This window comes from Lygodium microphyllum, chromosome 2 (genome assembly GCF_053477565.2).
Source record: "Lygodium microphyllum isolate KBCC chromosome 2, Lygodium_microphyllum_v1.1.10, whole genome shotgun sequence".
NCBI lineage: Eukaryota > Viridiplantae > Streptophyta > Polypodiopsida > Schizaeales > Lygodiaceae > Lygodium > Lygodium microphyllum.
The window spans coordinates 102,074,078-102,095,552 of record NC_141136.1 but is presented as its reverse complement, the minus strand read 5'-3'; the positions used below and the strand labels follow the sequence as shown (position 1 = coordinate 102,095,552).

The following is a 21,475-nucleotide window of genomic DNA, read 5'->3' as shown; positions in this document are numbered from 1 at the left end:
AAGCTTTTGGATGCGACCATTGACGTGGAATATTGTAAGACCGAGGACAATCTTGCAGATTTTTTTACGAAGGCACTTCCCTAGGCTCTACTTCGCCGACATTCCAGATCCCTTCGCCTTATGCCTTGTCCAGGATCTGAGAGTGGGTGTTAGCTAGTCATCACCTAGACAGGCAGAGCCACGTGGTAGGCAGTCGGCCAAGTGCCACGTAGCTTGTAGTTGAACTGCAGTAGTCGGCTGGATTAATAGCTGACCTGTATTTTTCTGCCATTATTTTCAGCCTATTTATAAGCTATCTCTAGCAATCTTAGTTAGTTGTGTCACACAAATTTCAGGCTGCAAACCGTGGAGATTGCCCTTGAGGTTGACAGAGACCAAGATCTTCAAGGTGGAGACATATGCAGATATTCTCTTTGCACCTGTGTATAATTCTGCATCCTTATACAACATTCTTCACTGCAGATTTTCTGCGTTTCACTCTCTCTCTCTCTCTCTCTCTTCTCTCTCTGTTCCCTCTTTGTCTTGGTCATTCATTTCTGCATTGCTTCAGTTTGACACCTTTGATATGTGAGACCATCATGCCCATCAGGAATTAGCTGGATATCACCTTTGCCCATGCATCAGATGTATACAAGCAATACCATTTGTAGGAGTCGTGGTGGGAAGTGCTATTGTCCACAATCCACTTAGGAGGTTGTGGGGCCGTCATTGTTGCATTAGTGGTCGCGTGTGTTGAATCCTCAATCATATCCCAATGGAGAAAAGTGGCTGATGAGGTAGGAGCCCATTGCTCCGGAGTCTTTGTAGATTTCTCTTTCTTGGTGTCCTTTTTGTCCTTTATCGGGGAAATCCTTCTTTCAATTACTTGTCTCGCCACAAATGTGACAAGTAGACTCCTTGGCTTTGTCTTGCTTGCTCTTCTCGTCCTTCTTCTTCTTCTCGTTCCTTCTCTTCAGTTGAGAAAATTGATCTATCAATGCCTTTGAATTGGGAGCATTCTGACCTTCGAGTTGTTCCTCCTGATTCAAGACCATCAGAAACAATTCCTACTTAAGGGTTTCTGTTTTCCTTGAAGCAATCAAGGCAGAGTAAAATGCACTAAGTTAGAGCAGCAAGCGTGAGAGAAGAGTTATTGCCATGTCCTTTGAGGTAATCTCCTTCACTACGTGTTGTGGACTTGTATTTGTAATTGCTGAAGCTTATTGACATGCTCCTGCATGGAAGTGGACTTGGATAGATTCAACATCCGTATTTATATCCGCAAGGTACTTGCTTCATCACGATAATCCAAATCTCCAATTGTACAATTGATCCAATTCCAGCCACATCTTGTGAGCAATTGTTAGATGCTTTATATGGGCTCTTATGGCTGGAGTGCAAGAGAGAAATAGGAATGATTGGATGTGGGCATTTAGTTTGTCCCAATGTGCTTGTGCCTTCTCCAACTCAGCTTTCTGATCTAGCAGAAAGCTTGGAGACATCATGGGCTGTAGGAGGATTGTTGATGGTGTCAATCATGAGCTTGACCAAATTGTAGAACTCCAAGATGGCAAATATCATTACTTGCTATATATGGTAATTCTCCCCATGGAGCCTTTGGTCTTGAGAAAGAGTTGGTAGAATAGGTACCTTACGGTCCATAATAGCTTGAACTCCATGTCAAGCTTGAAAGACATTGTTACTTGAATAACCTGCACAAAAACAAGGGCAGCCCCCTCTAACTCCGAAAACACAGTGTGTAGGGCTCCTTCCACTTGTCTCAAACTTGCTTCGACCGTTGGAGGTGATGAAAACACAAAAATCTGTTGCAAATGACCGAAAACGCAGCTTTTTCTCCTTTACAAACAGCAAAAACTTGTAAAAAATCAGCAACATTGTTCCTTTTGGATGATTGAATCTCTAACAAAACTAGATGCTCATGATTAAAAAACAAACCATGAACCTATAAAATTAAGCTGTCTAGAATCTAAATTTGGTGACTCCTAAAATGTAGGAGGTTACTATTTTAAAAGTTACTCAAATGGAAATTGTGTCCATTTCAAAGGCCTTGGAATTTTGCAAAGAACAAAATTTTCTTTTGTAGCTTTCTTAAAATTTTAACTATTTGGGAGATTTCAGAATAGAAGATTTAGAAGCTTCTTTCTTTAGAAAATTGACATACGGCATCTCGAGTAGGACGTGTCATTTTGAAAGAGAGGTGTCTCTACACTTGTTAGTTTCAGCAAGCACTTGTCATTTGTAGCCTCCAGTTTACACTTTTGAGCACCCAAACCCATATCTATATATTGGAGGTTTGTCTCTTTATTTCCAACATGTTCTAACACTGAAATTTTAGCCACTTTCTTTGTAGTTGCTTAGCTAGCACTCGTTCAATAGGCTCTTTCTACTTAGCTTGAACACATCAAATCACAAGTTTCAAGAGAAGGAAATTGGCTTATTGTCTACTGTATAAGGAAACTAGGGTTTCAAAGCCCTAATTCTTAGATTTACAGCAAATCAGTCCCATTGTATGTGATTTAGATACTTTGCGTTCATGGTTTGTTTCAATAAAATCTTACAACGGGGGAGGTGTCAGTTCTTCTCTCATCGTAGTGTCATCTCTCTTTATCTCTTTCATTATAATTCTCTCCCTCTATCTTCTAATTTTTATGGTGACAATTTGTTAAGTTGGTTAAGTTTGAAGTATAGTCTTTCTCATGTCCTTCTCAGTGCATATATTGATATTAGAGTAAGGACTTATTCCTTGTAATAACTTTTTTGGGTGGCAAGATCTTTGGGCTCAATATTGTCATTGAGGTTTACCATGCAAAGAGGCGAAGAGGAGAATCATAACCAACAATCGGATGGCTCGAGTCTTAACACTGTGTATTTGTATGTTTCTCTGATTACAAGAAGATTCAAAGATACAAGAAGGTGGAAGGTGATCCAAAAATCCAAGCTTTGATAGATAAAAGGGCAAAAATGAGGGCTGAAAAGATGCTTTCAGCAAAGGAAGATGATGTTAAAAGAGACTTTAAGCTTGGAGAGAAGAGCGTCAAGTTTGACATTTTCTATGGTAAGAGTGATTCTCAAAAAGTTGGATCTTTTACTAGACAATTTGTTATTGCTTTTGGTGGTGAAGATTATATAGAAAAATCAAAGATTAGGATGGTTAAAATGCACTTGAAGGATGCCACTTAAATTGCTGGCTCAAAGTTCTCAAGAGGGAAAGGAACCCAAGTCTTGGAAGGAGTTTAAGGAGATGCTCAATAAGAAGTTCTGCCTTCATCCTTTGAAGAGGATGTGCAACAAGAATGGGATGAGTCAAAGCAAGGTGAAGGAGAAAATGTTTATACATATATCAATCGGTTTGTAGCTATTTCTCTTAAATTTGCATCTCTTAATGAAGTTCCTTCCAATATGGAGATAAAGAAAGTTTATGCATGGGTTATATCTAACAATATTGCGAGCTATCAAGATGACAAAGGTTGATACTTTGGAAGCAGCCCAAGATGTAGCTCTTGAAGGTGAAGGACTATATAAGCTATGGATGCTTGGTAAATCTTCTAAAGAAGAACCAAAAAAGAAGAAGACTAATATCTTTGACCAAAAGAAATTAGATCAACAAGAGCCAAAGTGAAAGGATGGAGATATACCATGTTTGCTGTTCAAAAAGAAGCTAATATATTAGCCATTAGTAGAATATACAAGGGAAGGGTGATGTTTCTCTTGTGGAGAAAAGGAATACATGGCTGGTCAATGCCTAACAAGGTAAAAAAATAGAACTAGCTCAAGAAGGCACCTCAAGTGGACGTTGTATCTAAAGAATCTTTTTAGTAGGACGAAACTCTATCAGAGAAAAGGAAGCTTTTTTATTGCTTGGAGTAATGTTGCTAATCACTCCGTTCTCATTCATTTTGACACATGGGCTATTAGATCACTATATGTATTCTCCGATTATTGAAGATCTATATCTACCTAAGGAGAGGTTTGGAATACCAAAAATATCAAGTGTTGCTTTCCAAGGAATGGAATCTCAAGGTACTCCAATGTTTGGGAAACTATGGATTGAGATAGGAGATTGTGTAAATCATGAAAATTTTGTGATGGGGGATCTTGGCCATTGTGATGTTGTATTAGGAATAGCTTGGGATAGAAAAGTAGGTCCAACCATTGATTAGAATCAAAATAAATTAGAGTTCCTTTTAAGTATAAAAATGTATCTTTTGACGTGGGAATTGAAGGAAAATCTATTCCCATCTTATCCCATGTACAAATTTATAAGCAATGAAAAAATCTATTTCCTTGTACTTGGTTTTTGTCAAAGATTTTAACAAAGACTTTAAAATTGAAGAGTCCATCTTAGACATGAATGAGGAGCGAATGAGTTTCTTAAAGGAGTATGAAGATTATTTTGCAAATACTATATCTAACGAGCTACCACCGGAGAGGCAAGAAGATCATCACATTGACCTCATTCTTGGGAGCTCACTCCTCGATAAGCTTATCATGCAAGCCGAACACAATAAGAGGAGATTATAAAGCATGTGAATCAACTCTTGGAGAAGGGTCTAATTAGACCCAATTTCTCACCTTTGTCTTCTCCATCCTCTTAGTGCGAAAAAAAGATGGATTTTAGCAAATGTGTGTGGACTACATGGACCTCAACAAAATTACTATTCAAATCAGGTTTTCCATACCAAGAATTGATGATATCTTGGATAGATTGGATGGATCCAAAATATTTAATTGCATTAACTTAAAAAGTGGCTACCATCAAATAAGGATTCCTCCTATTGATATTTATAAAACAACATTTAGGATAATCTTTGGTTTGTATGAGTTTCTTGTGTTACTGTCTGGTCTCACGAATGCTCTTGTAATCTTTAATAGAATGATGAAAATAATCTTTAGAGCATGTTTGAAATTTATAGGTTCTTTCTTTGATGTTATTTTGGTTCGTCCAAAAGATGAAGAAGAGTATAAACAACACTTAAAAACAATGTTTCAAAAACTTTGAAAGCACAAATGGAAAACATAAATTTTTATTACTTGGGTCATATTGTGTCCAAAGGCGGGATATGAATGGATCAAAAAAATGTCAAGTCTATATTAGAATGGCTAGAATTGACTAGTGTTCATGAAGTTCTAAGTTTCTTGGAATTATGCTTATTTACTATAGAAGATTCGAATCTCGTTAAATGGCATGATGTGGTTGTTGGACCATTGCATGAGTTGACCAAGAAAGCAATAGCTATTCAGTGGATCAAATTGGAAAAGAAAGCTTTTGAAGCTTTGAAATTCTATGTCAGCAAAGAAGTTGCTTTTATTATATTGAATTTGTCAAAATCTTTCTTTGTGGTATGTGATGCTTTGGAAGATTGCATTAGTGTAGTCTTAAACTAGGAAGGATATGCAGTTTTGCTTATGTAAGTAAGGATTGCAAAATGTAGGAAATAATGCGACTACCCATAAAAAGGCGTTTATGGCCATCGTTCAAGTTTTAAAAGATTGTAGGCATTATTTATTAGATGGAGAATTTCTTATCAAAACTAACCATGATAGTCTAAGACATTTTCTCAGCCAACCAAAGATTTTTGAAAAGCCTATTTGATGGGTCAATGATTTAGCTCAATTCAACTTTCAGATATTATATACTCTTGGGACGCAAAATAAGATAGTTGATGCCTTGTTAAAAGGCCTCAGATTCATACAACAACTTTGATTCATCGTATAATAGATTTCACTAGTATGAAGGACATATTTTAAAATCATTTGGCAAAGTTTATAGTTTGATAACAAGGGAAACTCTTATGTTATCAAATATAGATTTCTATTGATGGAGAATAAGTTGAATTTTACTAAATTGTTCAAGTCTATGTAATTAAAGAATGTCATGTTCCTTCCTACATGGCTCATCATGGGATTTTGGCCATAAGCAAAGGCACTTGAAATGTATTTTCTTTGGCTAAGTCTTTGAAAACACATTTTGGCCATAAGCAAAGGCACTTGAAATGTATTTTCTTTGGCTAAGTCTTTGAATACACATTCAATAATTTATTAAATAATGTCTTGTGTGCTAAAAGATAAAGTTTGATTACCAAAAGCTTGGAGAGCTTTTGCAACCATTATCAATCCCAAGCCGACCTTGGGAAAGCATTGCTATAGATTTTATATTTGGCTTACCAAAATCTATAAATGGCAATGATAGTATTTGGACTATTACTGGCAGGTTCAACAAGCAAGGAAGCTCATTCTATTCTAGTCATGCATTTTTTTTTTCTTCTTATCATCCTTAAATAGATGTTAAAGTGAGATAGCCAATCTTACAATATTGGATATGTTGGAGTGCTATTGCCATGAAGCCAATCAATAATGGAAAAGGTATTTGCCTTTGGTAGAGTATACCTATAATAACACAATGGATATTTCTATAGGTAAAGCATCCTTTGAGATCTCATACAAAAAATCACTCTTACTACCTATTCTTCAAACAGATAAGGAGATATTTTATGCCGATAAGTTTGTGCGTGATATGGATATAACTTTTGCCTAAGTCTGACGAGCTATTCAAAGATCTCAAGAAAAACAAAAAAAAGTAGCAGATAAATATAGAAGACACTGACACTTAGTTTTACAAGAAAGAGATTGTGTGTGATTGAAATATAACAAAGCTCGTCTAAGAAAATCTAGTAAGCTTTTTTCGTGAGTCACTAAGCTGGTAGGAAGAAACTATGGTCCATGAAACTAGCATTCCCCCTTGGATAAGGTCGTAAATAACCTCGTTAAGCACTAATTACAGCAAGCACAAAATTTGTGTAAATTGAAAATGCAAAATTAACCACTTTAATCTTGGGCATTGAACATCCGCTTGGGCCAAAACTGGCGCTCCTTGTGGTATTATTTTATCTTATATTGCAAACGGAAGGAGTACAATGAGATCCTCTAATCTTCTCTGCTCATCCAAGTGCCTTTTGCTGTCAAAATTGACTAGCAAGCCTCCAAACCAATTTGCCCCTTGGTTTGCTTAGGGATTGGTGTTCACCTTGCTCCTTGAAAGACAAACTCAACCCCAAATCTCATATTAGCTGGTTGGTCTCTTGAATCTCTCTAAAATTCCTCCATTTTAGTTGTTATAATTCAAGTCCTAGGCCCTAAATTCAGAGCATGCATCTTGAGGTGGTTATAAAATGCTAATTTTTGTTGTAAATTAGGATTTTTAGTAGAGATTGAATGAAATTTTTTCCTTTGATAGGGCAAACTACTCGAAAATGCATAGTTGCATAGCTAGATCTAGACCTTTATTAGATGGATATGAAAATGGCTTTTTTACATGGGGACTTATATGAGGATATCTATATGTAGTAGCTTAAGGGCTTTGTTGAAAAGAGCAAGGAATACCTAGTGTACAAGTTGAGAAAGAGCCTTTATGGCTGTACCTAGGGAATGGCATCATATTGAGAGGTGAATGGGAGAGGAGAGAGAATGCTATAGAGAGAAACTTTAGAGTTTCATTGCGAGAAACACTGAAAAGCTATTGCTGCCTTGCTCAAACAATCGTGGAAGTTGTCGCTTATAGCTTAGGATTGCTAAAAAGACTTCAATCCCCTCCTGTATGCTATCATTTGCATTAGAAGGACTTTTGTCTGCTGGCACCTGCTCGTGGAGGGCTGTAGACTACTATCATATGTTGTAGGACTGATCCTTGGTGGTTCTAAATCACATCATCATCATCTCCTTGCTCTCTAACAGTCTCCTTCTCTATCACAATGGCTGGAATAGATTTCCACCAATACCCATAAACATTTTTTCCACTTGCATGGGCAAGTTTACCCAAGTGGCAACCTTTTCATTCCAATTTTCAGCATTATCCAGCTTATCAATTAATTTTCAAAATATTAATTCTGAAAATTAATTTAATGCTAAAAAAAAATCAATTTCACCAGCCAATGATTAAATTGGCTAGGCTAATTTGTCTTGCAATAATATCTAGTCTCTAATATCACTACTAACATGAGTGGCCAATAAATTGGTCTAGAGTCAAATCGGACATTGGGTACCACCTAGTACCTCAGGCATAATTTATTACAACTTTTGTCTTTGAAATCCACTATATCCTTGGGGCGGAGTCTTTACCCATTGGATACATCCACAGCATATGTTTCTCAACCGCTTTAACTTTGCAACTATAGTAAAGCTTAAACTCAGCATAAGTCATGGTTGAAACTATCAATGGCATTGACTTACATGTTGTTTTCCATGGAACTAACTATAAATGTCATGGAGACGTGAAATTTTGAGATACTTTAATCTTTCTAATAACATTAGGGTCAACAAAGGTTGAGGACCACTTCGAGTTGTAAATGGCCTAGCCAATTTAATTATGGATGGCCACAATTAATTTTGGGCAGGGTTAGAAGAGTTGAAATTTTAAAAAATTATTTAATTATGAAAGTTAATTAAATGGTTGGATAACGTTGGAAAATGGATTTAGAAGGTTGCTACTTGGCAAAAATGCCTATGCAAGACTGAAAAAACGTTTTTGGAGGCCAGAATGAGGAATTCAGTGCATTTAGGCTGAGAGAGAGAGAGAGAGAGAGAGAGAGAGAGAGAGAGAGAGGGGGCTGTTGGTCTGATTTTCTTATAGTGAGTAATCTTTTGGAGGCTAGAACAATAGCAATCAACTCATTTGGTGCAGGTGATAGCAAATTTAGGGTCTTCATGAGCTAGCGACAGTAGCAACTGATGGTTGGCAACAGCAATTTTTGGCATCTCTAGCAATAGGCAACGACTCCTAGGCAGTTTTTGATAGGCAGTAGCCAATCTGAAGGGTTTCTATGCGAAAAATTCATGAATCTCTCTGTCTTATGGCATTCTTTTACCTTCTCGAGATTGTGCTCAGTCATTATGAGCATTTGTCATTTTGGATTAGATTTGAGTTAAATTTGGTGGATAGTAGAGAGATCTCTATTGTAAATCCTAAATTTCTATAGAAAGTAGGGTTTGACAGCCACCTCAAGACCCGTGCTTATTGGTGAAGGCATCATATACTGAATTCAGCACTTGAAATTTGTGTAATTGTCAAGGAATTTAGTTTGAGTTTATTCATTGTAAATTGGGGAGCATGTGGCCAGTTGGTGGTTCCATTTGTGTAAGTTTTGGGCGAAAAATCAAGGGGCAAAGTTGAATTGATTATTGCTTTAGCAAGGGGCTTTTGGAACAATAAAGGAGATTGCGAATCTCAGCTTGTATTCATTCCATTCGCAATCAAGTTAAAGAAAGATTGAAGGGGGTGTCTAATGTCCAAGGTTATTAAGGTAATTTGTACATTTCAAGTTATGTTCATTGCTTATTGTTGTAATTAAGTGCTTAATGACAAAATTACCACTCTTTCCATGAAGGAAGGTTGGTTTCAGTAAACCATTGAAAATTAAGCATAATCTAATCATTTGCTGATCTAACGACGGATCACAAACTGCTACAAATGTGACCCCAAACTAATCACAAACTCATCGCAAAAACTGATAAGTAACTAATGCAAAAATTGATGCAAAACTGATACGACAAGTAATCATAAACAGTTCTCAAACTAATTAAAAACTGAGTTGAAACAAATTAAACTTTGATCTAAAAAATGAGGCAAAAGCTTATGCCCAATTGATAATGAATTGATCCCAAATTGATACAAAAGTATAGTCTTAGAGCTGTGGTAACAATCATACTTATTTGCATATATCTCACATTGACTAGAATATTGAGTAGTGGCCCCATGGCAGACATATTGTCAGCGCAATACCTTGGATGCTTGCTGAATACATCCAAGATCCACTATATATGAGAGCTGTCTACAACTGGAGGAGTGGAAGTGCTACCTCCCCCTTGAGTATCAGGCAATGTTTTGGACCCTTGCTCTGTTGTTGAATTTGGTTGAGCCCGAATTGAAGTTGGCTCTAATTGAAAGGCATCTAGGTAAAGTTGCAACAATTGAGGATAGTCTACCAAGTCATTCTCTTCCATCCACTTTGCATCTATTGGTGAAACAAGAAATAAGCATTGCCATGCTTTTACTTTCACATTGCTTCAATTCCAACTTAACTCATATGCAACATTGCATCTAGTTGACTAGCCCCTCATGTGTACCTAACATGCTAGAAGCACCAGATGCATAAGGAAACATTCTTGTTTGCATAGTTTGGACCATTTCAATGTGACTGTGCATGGGAATATGCATTTTACCAGCCATACCAAGATACATTTTTCCATACATTGCATGTATTAATAGTTGCATTTTCCTTATGACCAACACTATATGGAGCATTTGCATGACTACATTAATACCATGAGTCCCAAACACTGACTGCATATGTGCATTGCCAAACTTGCCACTTTGTGTCCTAGTATCATGCCAAAATTGCTCTACACGCGGTTATGCATATTGCTAGCCATATTCGAATACATTGGGCCTTGCACACCATACATTGGTTGCTGCATATGGTAAGGTGTTGTGGCATACATTCCCATATGCAGTCCCTGATCTACCATAGCATGGAAACTAGTGTCACCACCAAAGTATCATGGTTGCCCCATCATTGCATACATGTCTTGCTATCAAAAAAACATTGGATTGGCACTTTCAAGCTAGCCTTACAGATGCATCAATTGCCCTATTGGCATCATTTGGTTTTGCTCACTACCCACATTTGGAACATCATGCTATTGTATTAGTTCTTCCTTTAGTGCATCTTGCTGTCCCAAAGCTCTCGAAGATGATTTTCTCTTATTGCCTTTGCTGCCCTCCTTGTCCTTAGCTGACCTTTAAATTGGTCATTAAATTTCTGTGCCTTTTGCTGATCATCAGCTGCTTAAGGCCTAGAAGGATCCACATTTTGGTCTAAACCAACATTATGAGCTTGTTGTCCATGCTGCATGCCTTGTCCAAGATAAGGCATTGCATTTTCCCCAACGCTTTGTGAATTTTCAGATCGAGAGGCATCATTCCTACTTGATCCCATCTCACTATTTGAAGACATTCTTGCCGTAGTGCTCGTTTGAATACAATCTCAGCATTAGAGCAAAGCTTTTGACCTTCAATTAGGTGCCTCGAGTCCACCAAGTCAAGGGAATTGATGGTATCTCGATGATGGAACCATGAAACCAGCCTTCCTCCTTGAATAGGGTGATAAATAACTTGATTAAGCACTAATTACAGCAAGCCAAAATTCACGTAAACTGAAAATGTACACTTTATCACTTTCATCTTGGACATTGGACACCAAGTTAGTGCCAAAATTTACGCCCCTAACAATCTTTTACATTTGTGGAGTTGAAAGGCTTCTTTTTGCAAGAGAAATAGTCTCAGAAGAATGTTACATTGCATTCAAGAGATGTTGCTATGCTTTCCAGGTTCAAAGGCAAAGGAAAAGTCAAGTAAAATGCAAAAAATCAGCTGTTGGACAGCCATCAAATAAGGCTGTTCAAGACATAGAAAATTCTAAAAAGAAGGGGAAATGTCATTATTGCAAGAAGCCATGCCAGTATATTGATGAATGCCATAAGAGATTAGCCAAAGAGAAGAAAAAGGACTCATAAATTTTGGTTAGAAGGCCTTCAGTATACAAGTCATGTGTTGAATCATGTACCCACTAAGGCACTAAAGACGATCACTCAGTTTGAAGCTTGGTATGGCAAGAAACCCAAGGTTGACTACTTTTGGTGCTTGGTTGCATAGCCTATGTACATGTTTTGAAAGAGCTTCTGGGAAGCTTGATGACAAGGTTGTAAAATGCATATTAATTGGCTACTACTGTTCGAAAAGTAAGTGTATATAATTGATGCACAAGAAAGATTGTCAGTAGGGATGTCATTTTTATTGAAAATGCTACATTTTCACATGATTAGTTTCAAATGCCAGCCACCCGTGATATTGGTGATGTCTTTGAGGGTCTCTTGCCACTTTCTTTGGAGTCCGTGCTTGCTGTAAATGGCCGGACAGACATAATATAGCAAGCTGCTGTTGCACCATATGTGTCTACATAACAAGGGATTGATGATGGTTTACCACATGTAGTGGAAGATACAATACAACATGAAAGGGCTGTTGTAAATGCAGCAAAAACAGTCCCGAGATGGTTGATACAAACTCTCCAAGAGAGTAAAATGAATGCTTCTTTAGCGCAACGTACTAGAAGGGCTGCTAGACATGCAACACATGATGCAAGGGGAACCCATTTGGCTGATTTTACAGAAGTAGATGATTGTGATGAGCATGTATTTGTGAGCTTACTATTGGAGGATGATGAGTCCACTTTGTTGGATGAAGCTCAGCAAGATGTACATTGGATGCAGGCCATGCAGGATGAGTTAGACTCTATTGCCACTAACTCTATATTGGATCTTGTGGATTTACCACTTAGCAAGAAGGCCATTGGCACAAAATGGTTTTTAAACTCAACTGCAAGGTTGATGGTATCATTAATAGGTACAAAGCATGGTTGGTAGCAAAAGGGTATGCATAGAAGAAGGGCATAGATTATGAAGAGACTTTTGCTTCTATATCCCGTATGAGTATGGGCAGGCTCCTTGTGCATGGTACTCTAAAATTGATGCATATTTGGCCAGCAAGGGTTTCAAAAACAGTCCAATTGCTTTCACTCCATACATTAAGAATGATGGGAGGGGGGGACTTGTTGATTATCATTCTTTATGTAGATGATATGTTGCTCACTGGACCTTTAGAAGCAAGAATTGCAGATTTCAAGGTTGAATTAAAACATGCATTTGCTATGTCTGATATGGCTTGTCTACACTATTATTTGGGGATTCGGTTCACCTAAAATTAGCATGGTATCATCATGTCATAGTCATAGTATGTGGATAAGCTATTACATAGGTTTGATACACAAGATTGCAAATCTATGTGCACTCCTATGAAGCTAGGCTTAAAGTTGTCTATGAATGATAGTGAAGAGATGTTACAATTTACAACCAACTGTTGATTGTCTTATTTATCTTTGCAACACATGCCTTGACATTCAATTTATAGTATCTTAGGTGAGTAGGTATATGCATAGCCCACGGACTATACATTGGCAAGCTGTTAAGCGGACCTTTAGATACTTGCAAGGTACTCAGTCATATATATTATTATTTCCTAGGGGAGAGACTTGCAATTACATGCTTACAGTGATTCGGATTGGGTTGGTGATGCAGATACTAGGCAGTCTACCGGTGGACATTGTTTCTTTTTGAGCTGTTGATGCATTTCATGGCTAAGTAAGAAACAATTTATAGTGGCCACCTCGTCTTGTGAGGCTGAGTACAGGGCAGCCTTCACGGCAATAGTGGAATGTGTTATGGTTGCGTAGATTGTTGGCTGATCTACATTTACCATTGGAGGGTCCTAGATCCATTCTTTCTGATAGTCAGAGTGCTATTGTAGCGGCACGAAATCTTGTGTTTCATACTTGTACGAAATATATTGAGGTGCATTACCATTATGTCAAATAGAGATGCTATGCAAGAGAGATTAGCTTGATGTATATTCCTATATAGGAAAATGTTGGATACATTTTCACGAAGGCACTACCTAGTGAGAAGTTTAAGGATTTTTGCAAGTCCTTAAACTTGCTACCCTTTGGTGATTGATCATTCATGTACTTTACCACATTGGCACTATAGGGGGGTGTTAGAATTTACCAATTCTATGGGCAGTGCCCAATGTTTTTGTTTGTAGTTTTTTTTTTAGTTCTTAGTGTGAACACAAGTAAAATTATAAGTTATGTCACCACTTTTAGAGTTAAGAGTTAGAGGCAGTTAACTCTAGTTGAGATAGAGCTAGGTCTATCTTAGATCTATCTTATACATTTCATTCTCATTCTTTCAGTTCAATAAGTACACTCTACTCTTTTGCTTCAACACACTCTCATTGTGTCTCTTTTCTCTTCTCCATAGCTGGCTTTCGTTTTCCAACACTTTTGAATATAGTTCGGGTACTTGGTGCTCATGGTTTTGTTTCAATAAATTGCTGTTAAGGGGGAGGGACTGGTTCCTCTCTCAACGTGGTGTCGACTCCTCTCTCTTCTATTTTCATGGTGATAAGTGATCAAATTGGGTAAGTTCAAAGTATTGTCATTCTCATATTTTTCTTTGTGCTTATATTGGTATTAGAGTAAGGACTTCTTCTTTGCAAGGACTTTTATGGGAGATGATCTTCGGGCTAACTTTCTCACCATATCAAGAGGCGAAGAGAACTTTGGTGAATAACCGAAAGGCTCTGGACACTTTGTATTTGTATGCTTCTTTGATTATGAGAAGATACAAATATACAAGGAGTTGGAAGTCGATCTAGAAATTCAAGCTTTGATGGAGAGAAGGGCCGCACAAGCTGAAGCGAAGGTCTTTGAAGATTTTCTTATTGAGAAGGTTGGTGAGACAGATGGTTTTACAGTTGCGAAGGCCTATCTTAGTATGAAGGTATCAATGTTATTAATGCAACTAAGTCTATGAAAGGTAACGTATCACCTATCATTCGAGGATCCACCCAAGTGGTAACTTCAACGTCTCATTGTACACAAGCTGCCTCTTCTTGTGCCAAGAATCCCTCCATGGAGAAGGGCATGGAGAAAGTCAAAGAATCGGCTATTTGTATGGCAGCTAAATCTCTAAAGATGCTTTTACTAAAGAAAAATGATGCTAAAAGAGACTTCAGGCTTGGAGAGAAGAGCGTCAAGTTTGACGTTTTTTATGGTAAGAGAGATTTTCAAAAAGCTATGTTTTTTACTAGATAGTTTGATGCTGCTTTTGGTGGTGAAGATTATAAAGAAGAAAAAAAAAGAAAGGTTAAAATGCATCTAAAGAATGCCGCTTTGAATTGGTGGCTCAAAGTTGTTTAAGAGGGAAAGGAATCTGAGTCTTGCAAAGAGTTTAAGGAGATGTTCAACAAAAAGTTTTTATCTTCATCCTTTTAAGTTGATGTGCAATAAGAATGGGAAAGCCACGGAGACAATATTGAAATATATATCGACATGTTTCTCTTAAATTTATATTTTTTAATGATAATGAAGTTTCTTCCAATACGGAGATGAGAAAGTTTATCCATGGATTACATCCAACAATACGGCAAGTTGTCAAGATGACAAAGCTTGATACTTTGGAAGCAGTGCATGATATGGCCTTAGAAGTTGAAGGATTGTATATGCCATGGATGCTTGGTAAAGCCTTAAAAGAAGAACCACAAAGGAAGAACACCATGTTTGACCAAAAGAGGTCAGATAAACAAGAATCAAAGCATAAGGATGGAGGTAGCCCCCCTTTGCTATCCAAAAAGAAGCTAATATATTAGCAGCTAGCAAAATATACAAAAGAAGAACGATGTCTTTCTTGTGGAGAAAAAGGACACATGGTTGGTCAATGTGCTAATAAGGCAAAGAAGGAAAATCGGTCCCAAAAGACATCTTAAGAAAATGCTGTACCTAAGGAATCCTTGCAAACATGATGAAATTGCGTTAGAGAAAAAGAAGCTTTTTATGACTTGGGATACGATTGCTAATCAATCCATTCTCATTACTTTTGATACAGGGGCTATGTATAATTATATTCATTCTCCGATTATTGAAGCTTTACATCTATCAAAAGAGAGGTTTGAAACACTAGAAATGTCAGGTGTTGCTTTTCAAGGAATGGAGTCTGAAGTTACTGCCATTCTTCGAAAACTATGAATTGAGATAGGAGATTATGTAGATTATGAGAGTTTTATCATGGGAGATCTTGGTCATTGTGATGTTGTATTAAAAATACCTTAGCATATAAGAATAAATCCAGCCATTGATTGGAATCAAAATAAGTTTAGATTTCCTTTCATGGGTAAAAATGTTTCTTTTGATATGGGAGTGGAAGGAAACTCTGATCCCATCTCATCCCATGTACAAATTTGGAAAGCAAAGAAAAAGTTTATTTTTTGGTATTTGATTTTTGTTAAAGATTCTAAAAAAGAACTAGAATTGAAGAGTCCATCTCAGATATGAACGAGGACTGAATGTGTTTCTTAAAGAAATATAAAGATTGTTTTGGAGATACTTTATCTGACGAGTTACCACCAGAGAGGCCATAATATCGTTACATTGATCGCATTCCTAGGAGCTCACTTCCAAGTAGGCCACCCTATTGTGTGAGTCTAACACAACAAGAGAAGATCATGAAGTAAGTGAATGGGCTCTTGGAGAAGGGTCTTATAAGACTTACTTCCTTACCTTTTTACTCTCGAGTGCTCTTAGTGTAGAAGGAAGATGAATCTTGGTGCAAGAGTGTGGACTACAAGACCCTTAAAAAAATTACAATTTGAAATAGGTTTCCCATTCCAAGAATGGATGATATTTTGGATAGATTAGATGAATCCAAAGTATTCAGTCAGATTGACTTGAAGAGTGACTATCATCAGATAAGGATTGCTTCTCAAGATATTCATAAAAAACATTCAGGTTAACTTTCGGTTTGTATGAGTTTCTTGTACTACCATTTGGTCTCACCAATGCTCCTGTAACCTTTAAATGAATGATGAAAAGAGTCTTTAGTGCATATTGAAAGTTTACAGGTTCTTTCTTTGATGATATTTTGGTTCATTCAAAAGATAAAGAAGAGTATAAGCAACACTTGAAAATAGTGTTTCAAGAACTTTGCATGCACAAAGTTTATGTGAATGGCAAAAAAGGTAAAATTTTCCTAGAAGAGATTTACTACTATGCAAACGAAAAAAAGAGTAAAATTTTTCTAGAAGAGATTTACTACTTAGGCCATATTGTATTCAAAGATGAGATTCAAATGGATCTAGCTAAAGTCAAGGCTATTATAGAAGGGCTAGAATTGATTGGTGTTCATGAAGTTCAAAGTTTCTTGGGATTATGCTATTATTATAGGAGATTCATTAAATCGTTTGTAGTGGTTGTTGGACCATTGTATGATTTAACCAAGAAAGCAGTAGTATTCCGATGGACCAAACTAGAGAAAAAAGCTTTTGAAGCTTCGAAGTTCTAAATTAGCAAAGGACTTGTTTTGATTAAACCTAATTTATTGAAACCTTTCTTTGTGAAATGTGATGCTTTAGGAGACTGTATTGGTGCAATCTTAATCCAAGAAGGGCATGCAGTTGCTAAAAAGCAAAAGGTTGCAAAATGCAGAAAAGATGTTACTATCTATGAAAAGGAGTTAATGGCTATTATTCAAGCTTTAACAGATGGGAAACACTGGAGAATTTCTCATCAAGATGGACCATGACAGTTTGAGACATTTTCTCAACCAACCAAAGATTTCTAAAAAACATATTCGATGGGCAAATTATTTAGTTCAATTTATTTTTAAATAGTATATATTCCTAGGAAGAAAAAGAGATAGCTGATGCCGTGTCAAAAAGATCTCAGATTCATGCAGAGTCCATGATTCATCATACAAATTTTCCTAATATGAGGGACGTGTGCTTTTGATGAAGATTTTAAAATCATCTCGCAAAGTTTATAACTTAATAAAAGAGTAAACTCTTGTATTATCAAAGATTGATTTCTTTTGATGGAGAATAAGCTATGTATTATTAAAAAAAATTCAGGCCTAAAGTAATGGAAGAATGTCATGTGGCTCCTTATATGGCTCATTGTGATATTTTGACCGTAATCAAGACATTTGAAATGTATTTCTTTTGGTTAAATTCAACGAGACATTGAACAATTTATCAAATAATGTATTGTGTGCTAGAAGATTAAGTTTAATCTCCAAAAGTCTACAAGGCTTTTGTAACCATTACCAATTCTAAGCCAACCTTGGAAAAGCATTGCTATGGATTTTATTTTTGGCTTACCAAAATCAGCAAATGGCAATGATAGTATATGGAGTATTATTGAAAAATTTAGTAAACAAACTCATTTTATTCGAGTCAAGAAGACTATCAAGTCTTGATATATTGCTAGAATATTTATTCAACAAATCTTTAAGTATCATGGGTTACCACAATCCATCATGGATGATAGAGATTTATGAACCACAAGTTTCTTTTGGCGAGCTCTTTTTAAAAATTTGGGTACAAAGCTTATTTTTTCTTTTTTTTGTCATTCTTAAATAGATGGTCAAAGTAAGATAGCCAATCTTATAATATTAGATATGCTAAAGTGCTATTGCTATGAAGCCAACCAACAATGAAAAAAATATTTGCATTTGGTAGAAATACCTATAACAACACATTTTATATTTCTATGGGTAAATCACAATTTGAGATTATATATGGAAAATGATTCTTATTATCTATTCTTAAAACCAAGAAAGAGTTATTTCATGTCGATGAGTTTGTGCGTGATATGGATATAGCTTTTCTCTAAGTTAGACGATCTATTCAAAGATTTCAAGAAAAACAAAAGAAAGTAGTATATAAGTATCAAAGGCAATTGATTTTACAAGAAAAAGATTAAGTGTGACTGAAATTTGACAAAGCTCGTCCAGGAAGTTCTAATAAGCTTTCATTCCAAGTTACTAAGCTCACAAAAAGAAATTATGGGCCATTTCAAGTCATTGAAAAGATAAATGATGTTTGCTACAAGTTAAAACTTTCAGAGCATTGGATAATTCATAATGCTTTTTATATTAATCTTCTGAAGCCTTATGAAGGGTCTCCATGGTCCACCATTGAAACCTGTAATAGAGGATCCACTTGAAGTAGATGAACAGAAGGTGATAGAGTAAGCAGTCTTTTATATAATTAGAAAACGAGCAAGAATATTTCTAGAAAATTCATTTTGAAATTTAAAAATTGCTCTCATTTAGATTTTAAATTGATGTTGGAAAAGTATTTTGAAGACTATCTAGAAATACTTGCAGCTTATAAAAAAGCTGTAGGATTAGAAATACTTTAAGCAACATCTTGAGGACATGACAGATGTCAAGAGGAAGGGATGTAATAAACCTTTTGTATATCAATTGTTACCAAGATATATTGGCTCAATGATTCCAAATTAAGTTGATGCTGATGTATTTTGAAAGGCGATTTGTATTATTTAAGTGTTTCAAAATGTGATTAAATGTTTATATTTCTATTTAAGGGTGCTCAATGGCCAGCACACCCTATAATTATACTTGGGTCGTCATTGACGAGATGCCCAAGAGAAATTAAAAGTTTAGTCGGGCGGCTAGATTGACTGGAAAGCTCAGATTACTAAGACTTTCACACTTAGTCACATTGACTAGAAGCCTATATAATGAGTGGTTTCAAAAAGTTAAACCAGATACTCATGATCGAAGAAACAAACCATGATTCATTGAACCTATATAATGAAGCTCTCCAAAAGCTGAATTTGGCGACTCCTAAAATTTAGGAGGTTAATATTTTCAAAAGTTACTCAAATGGAAATTCTATTTTCGTCAAAGTCTTTGAATTTTGCAAGGAACAATTTTGTCTTTAGCAGCTATCTCAGATTCTTAACCGTTTGAGAGATTTTTAGAGTAGAAGATTTGGAAGCTTCTCTCTAGAAAAGTGACATGTGTCATTTTGAAGAGACAAGTGTTCCCACACATGTCATTTTCAGCAAACACTTATCATTTGTAGCCTCTACTTTTCACTTTTGAGCACCCAAGCCACACGCCTATACATAGGAGGTCTCTCTCTTCATTTGATGGTAGGAGTTGGGGGATAGACACACATGCATGCGTAGACACAAGTTGTCACTTGTTATGTGTGATCGTGCCATAATAAGTATATGTGGTTTTTGTGACATAACGACATTTTTGGTTGACAAGATGCAAAAAAAAGTCTAAGAGGGATCCTTACTATGCATTTGTTTTTGCACATATTTGGGTGTAACAAATTCTTGCTGTAGTTTGGTAATTGTGGCTTCATTTAGAAAATTCAGTTGATATGGAGAGAAGGGAAGCCCTATAAGAGCTATGGTTGCTTTAAAGTTTATAGTTTAGTACATGTCATGGGAGCTTGTTGATTGAATTTGTTGTATTTTCTTAACCTCTGCTCGTAGGCAAGGTGAATCTTGGGAACAAAAGAGTAGTTATTGTGTCACATATTGTATTAATTGGGTTATGCTTAGGTGATCTCATTTCAGTTTTTCCTTTCCTTGTGTGATTCCTGATACCACAGGCCATAATCTGTTTTAATTGGCATTTGTTATAGGCCACAAACTGGGACCTTGAGGAAGCCATACAACTATTCTATGCTGGAGATGATGGTGGACAGGGTGTACTTCAAGGTGATGTTCCACCACAAGTGGCATGGGGAGAATCTGCAACAGCTGAGTTGGAACAAAAGCCTATTATCTCCGGGTTAGTTGCTTGAGAAGTTGTGGCTGTAGTCTTCTGTGGATCAAGTCTTATGCTTCAGGAATATTCATCTGCAGTGGAGACGATCAAGGTGATGATTATGTCAGACCACCTTTACCTGTGAAGCGGGAGGCCTTATATGAAGACATATTTCAGTATCAGTATGTTCTCCTTCTGTGACAGCCTTTATTCAGAGTTTTTTGCAGCTGCTTCATGTGTTTCAATAACAGTATGTTCCACTCTTATGTCTGCCTTTTTCAGAGTTTCTTATAGAGAAGTTCTGGAATATTAACACTGTAAATATGACTTTGGTACTCTGTGTAGAGCACAACACATGGCACAGACTTCCAACCAGCCTTCTTCAGTGGATGCTTTCCGAAATTTTCAAGATGAAGCAAACGTTCGTGCTCGTACTGAGGCAAATGGTGCAAGTGCTATGGATGGAAACAAAGATAGCCTGGCTGCTCTTTACAGGCCTCCATTTGCCCTTATGTTTCAAGGCTCCTTTGAACAGGTTCTGTGTTTGCAGATGGACAGTCTCCATGAACAACTCCAAAAAGAGGTTATACAGTTTAATTCTTATGACTGGACTTGCAGGCAAAAATAGAGGCGGCAAAACAAGCAAAATGGCTGCTTATAAACTTGCAGTCCACTAAGGAGTTTTCAAGCTACACTGTAAAGCATCTTTCAGACTTCAAGTATTACAGATGCAATACTAACTATAGTTGGTCACATTCAATCCTATGTATTTACCATGCTTTGGTGATGTAGTTGAATAGAGACACATGGGCACATGAAACTGTGAAGGATATGATTCGGACTACTTTTGTTTTCTGGCAGGTTAGGCTTTAACTACGTAACTTAACAAGCCATATTATGCTGTACTGCTACTCTATTTGTCATGCTGAGTTGATCTGATTCTGGGTGCTGTTTTATAAAATTGACATAACGCTATTGCAGGTTTATGATGATACAGAGGAGGGAAGAAAAGTGTGCACATACTATAAACTATCAAAGATGCCGACAGTGATGATTTTGGATCCTATAACTGGCCAGCGGATGCGATCTTGGGAAGGCATGATAGGGGCTGAACGCCTTTTGGAGGTACGACACCCTATGCAGTTTGCATTTGTAGGAACTGAAGGCATTCAAAAGAATCTTGCTATGGAAAGTGTTGAAGGTTATTGGAATGGGTGCA

The 21,475-nt window shown here is 36.7% G+C and overlaps 1 protein-coding gene across 1 annotated transcript in view; it reads left to right on the top strand.

The window, feature by feature from the left end:
* Positions 1 to 21,475, top strand: part of LOC148040105 (UBX domain-containing protein) — a 72,702-nt gene that overhangs the window by 11,439 nt on the left and 39,788 nt on the right. The window contains exons 2-7 of the mRNA XM_087696653.1: positions 20,132 to 20,280; positions 20,355 to 20,438; positions 20,602 to 20,791; positions 20,875 to 20,952; positions 21,049 to 21,117; positions 21,238 to 21,381. Coding sequence (XP_087552779.1) covers positions 20,132 to 20,280; positions 20,355 to 20,438; positions 20,602 to 20,791; positions 20,875 to 20,952; positions 21,049 to 21,117; positions 21,238 to 21,381 — 714 coding nt within the window. The remainder of the gene's footprint in view (positions 1 to 20,131; positions 20,281 to 20,354; positions 20,439 to 20,601; positions 20,792 to 20,874; positions 20,953 to 21,048; positions 21,118 to 21,237; positions 21,382 to 21,475) is intronic.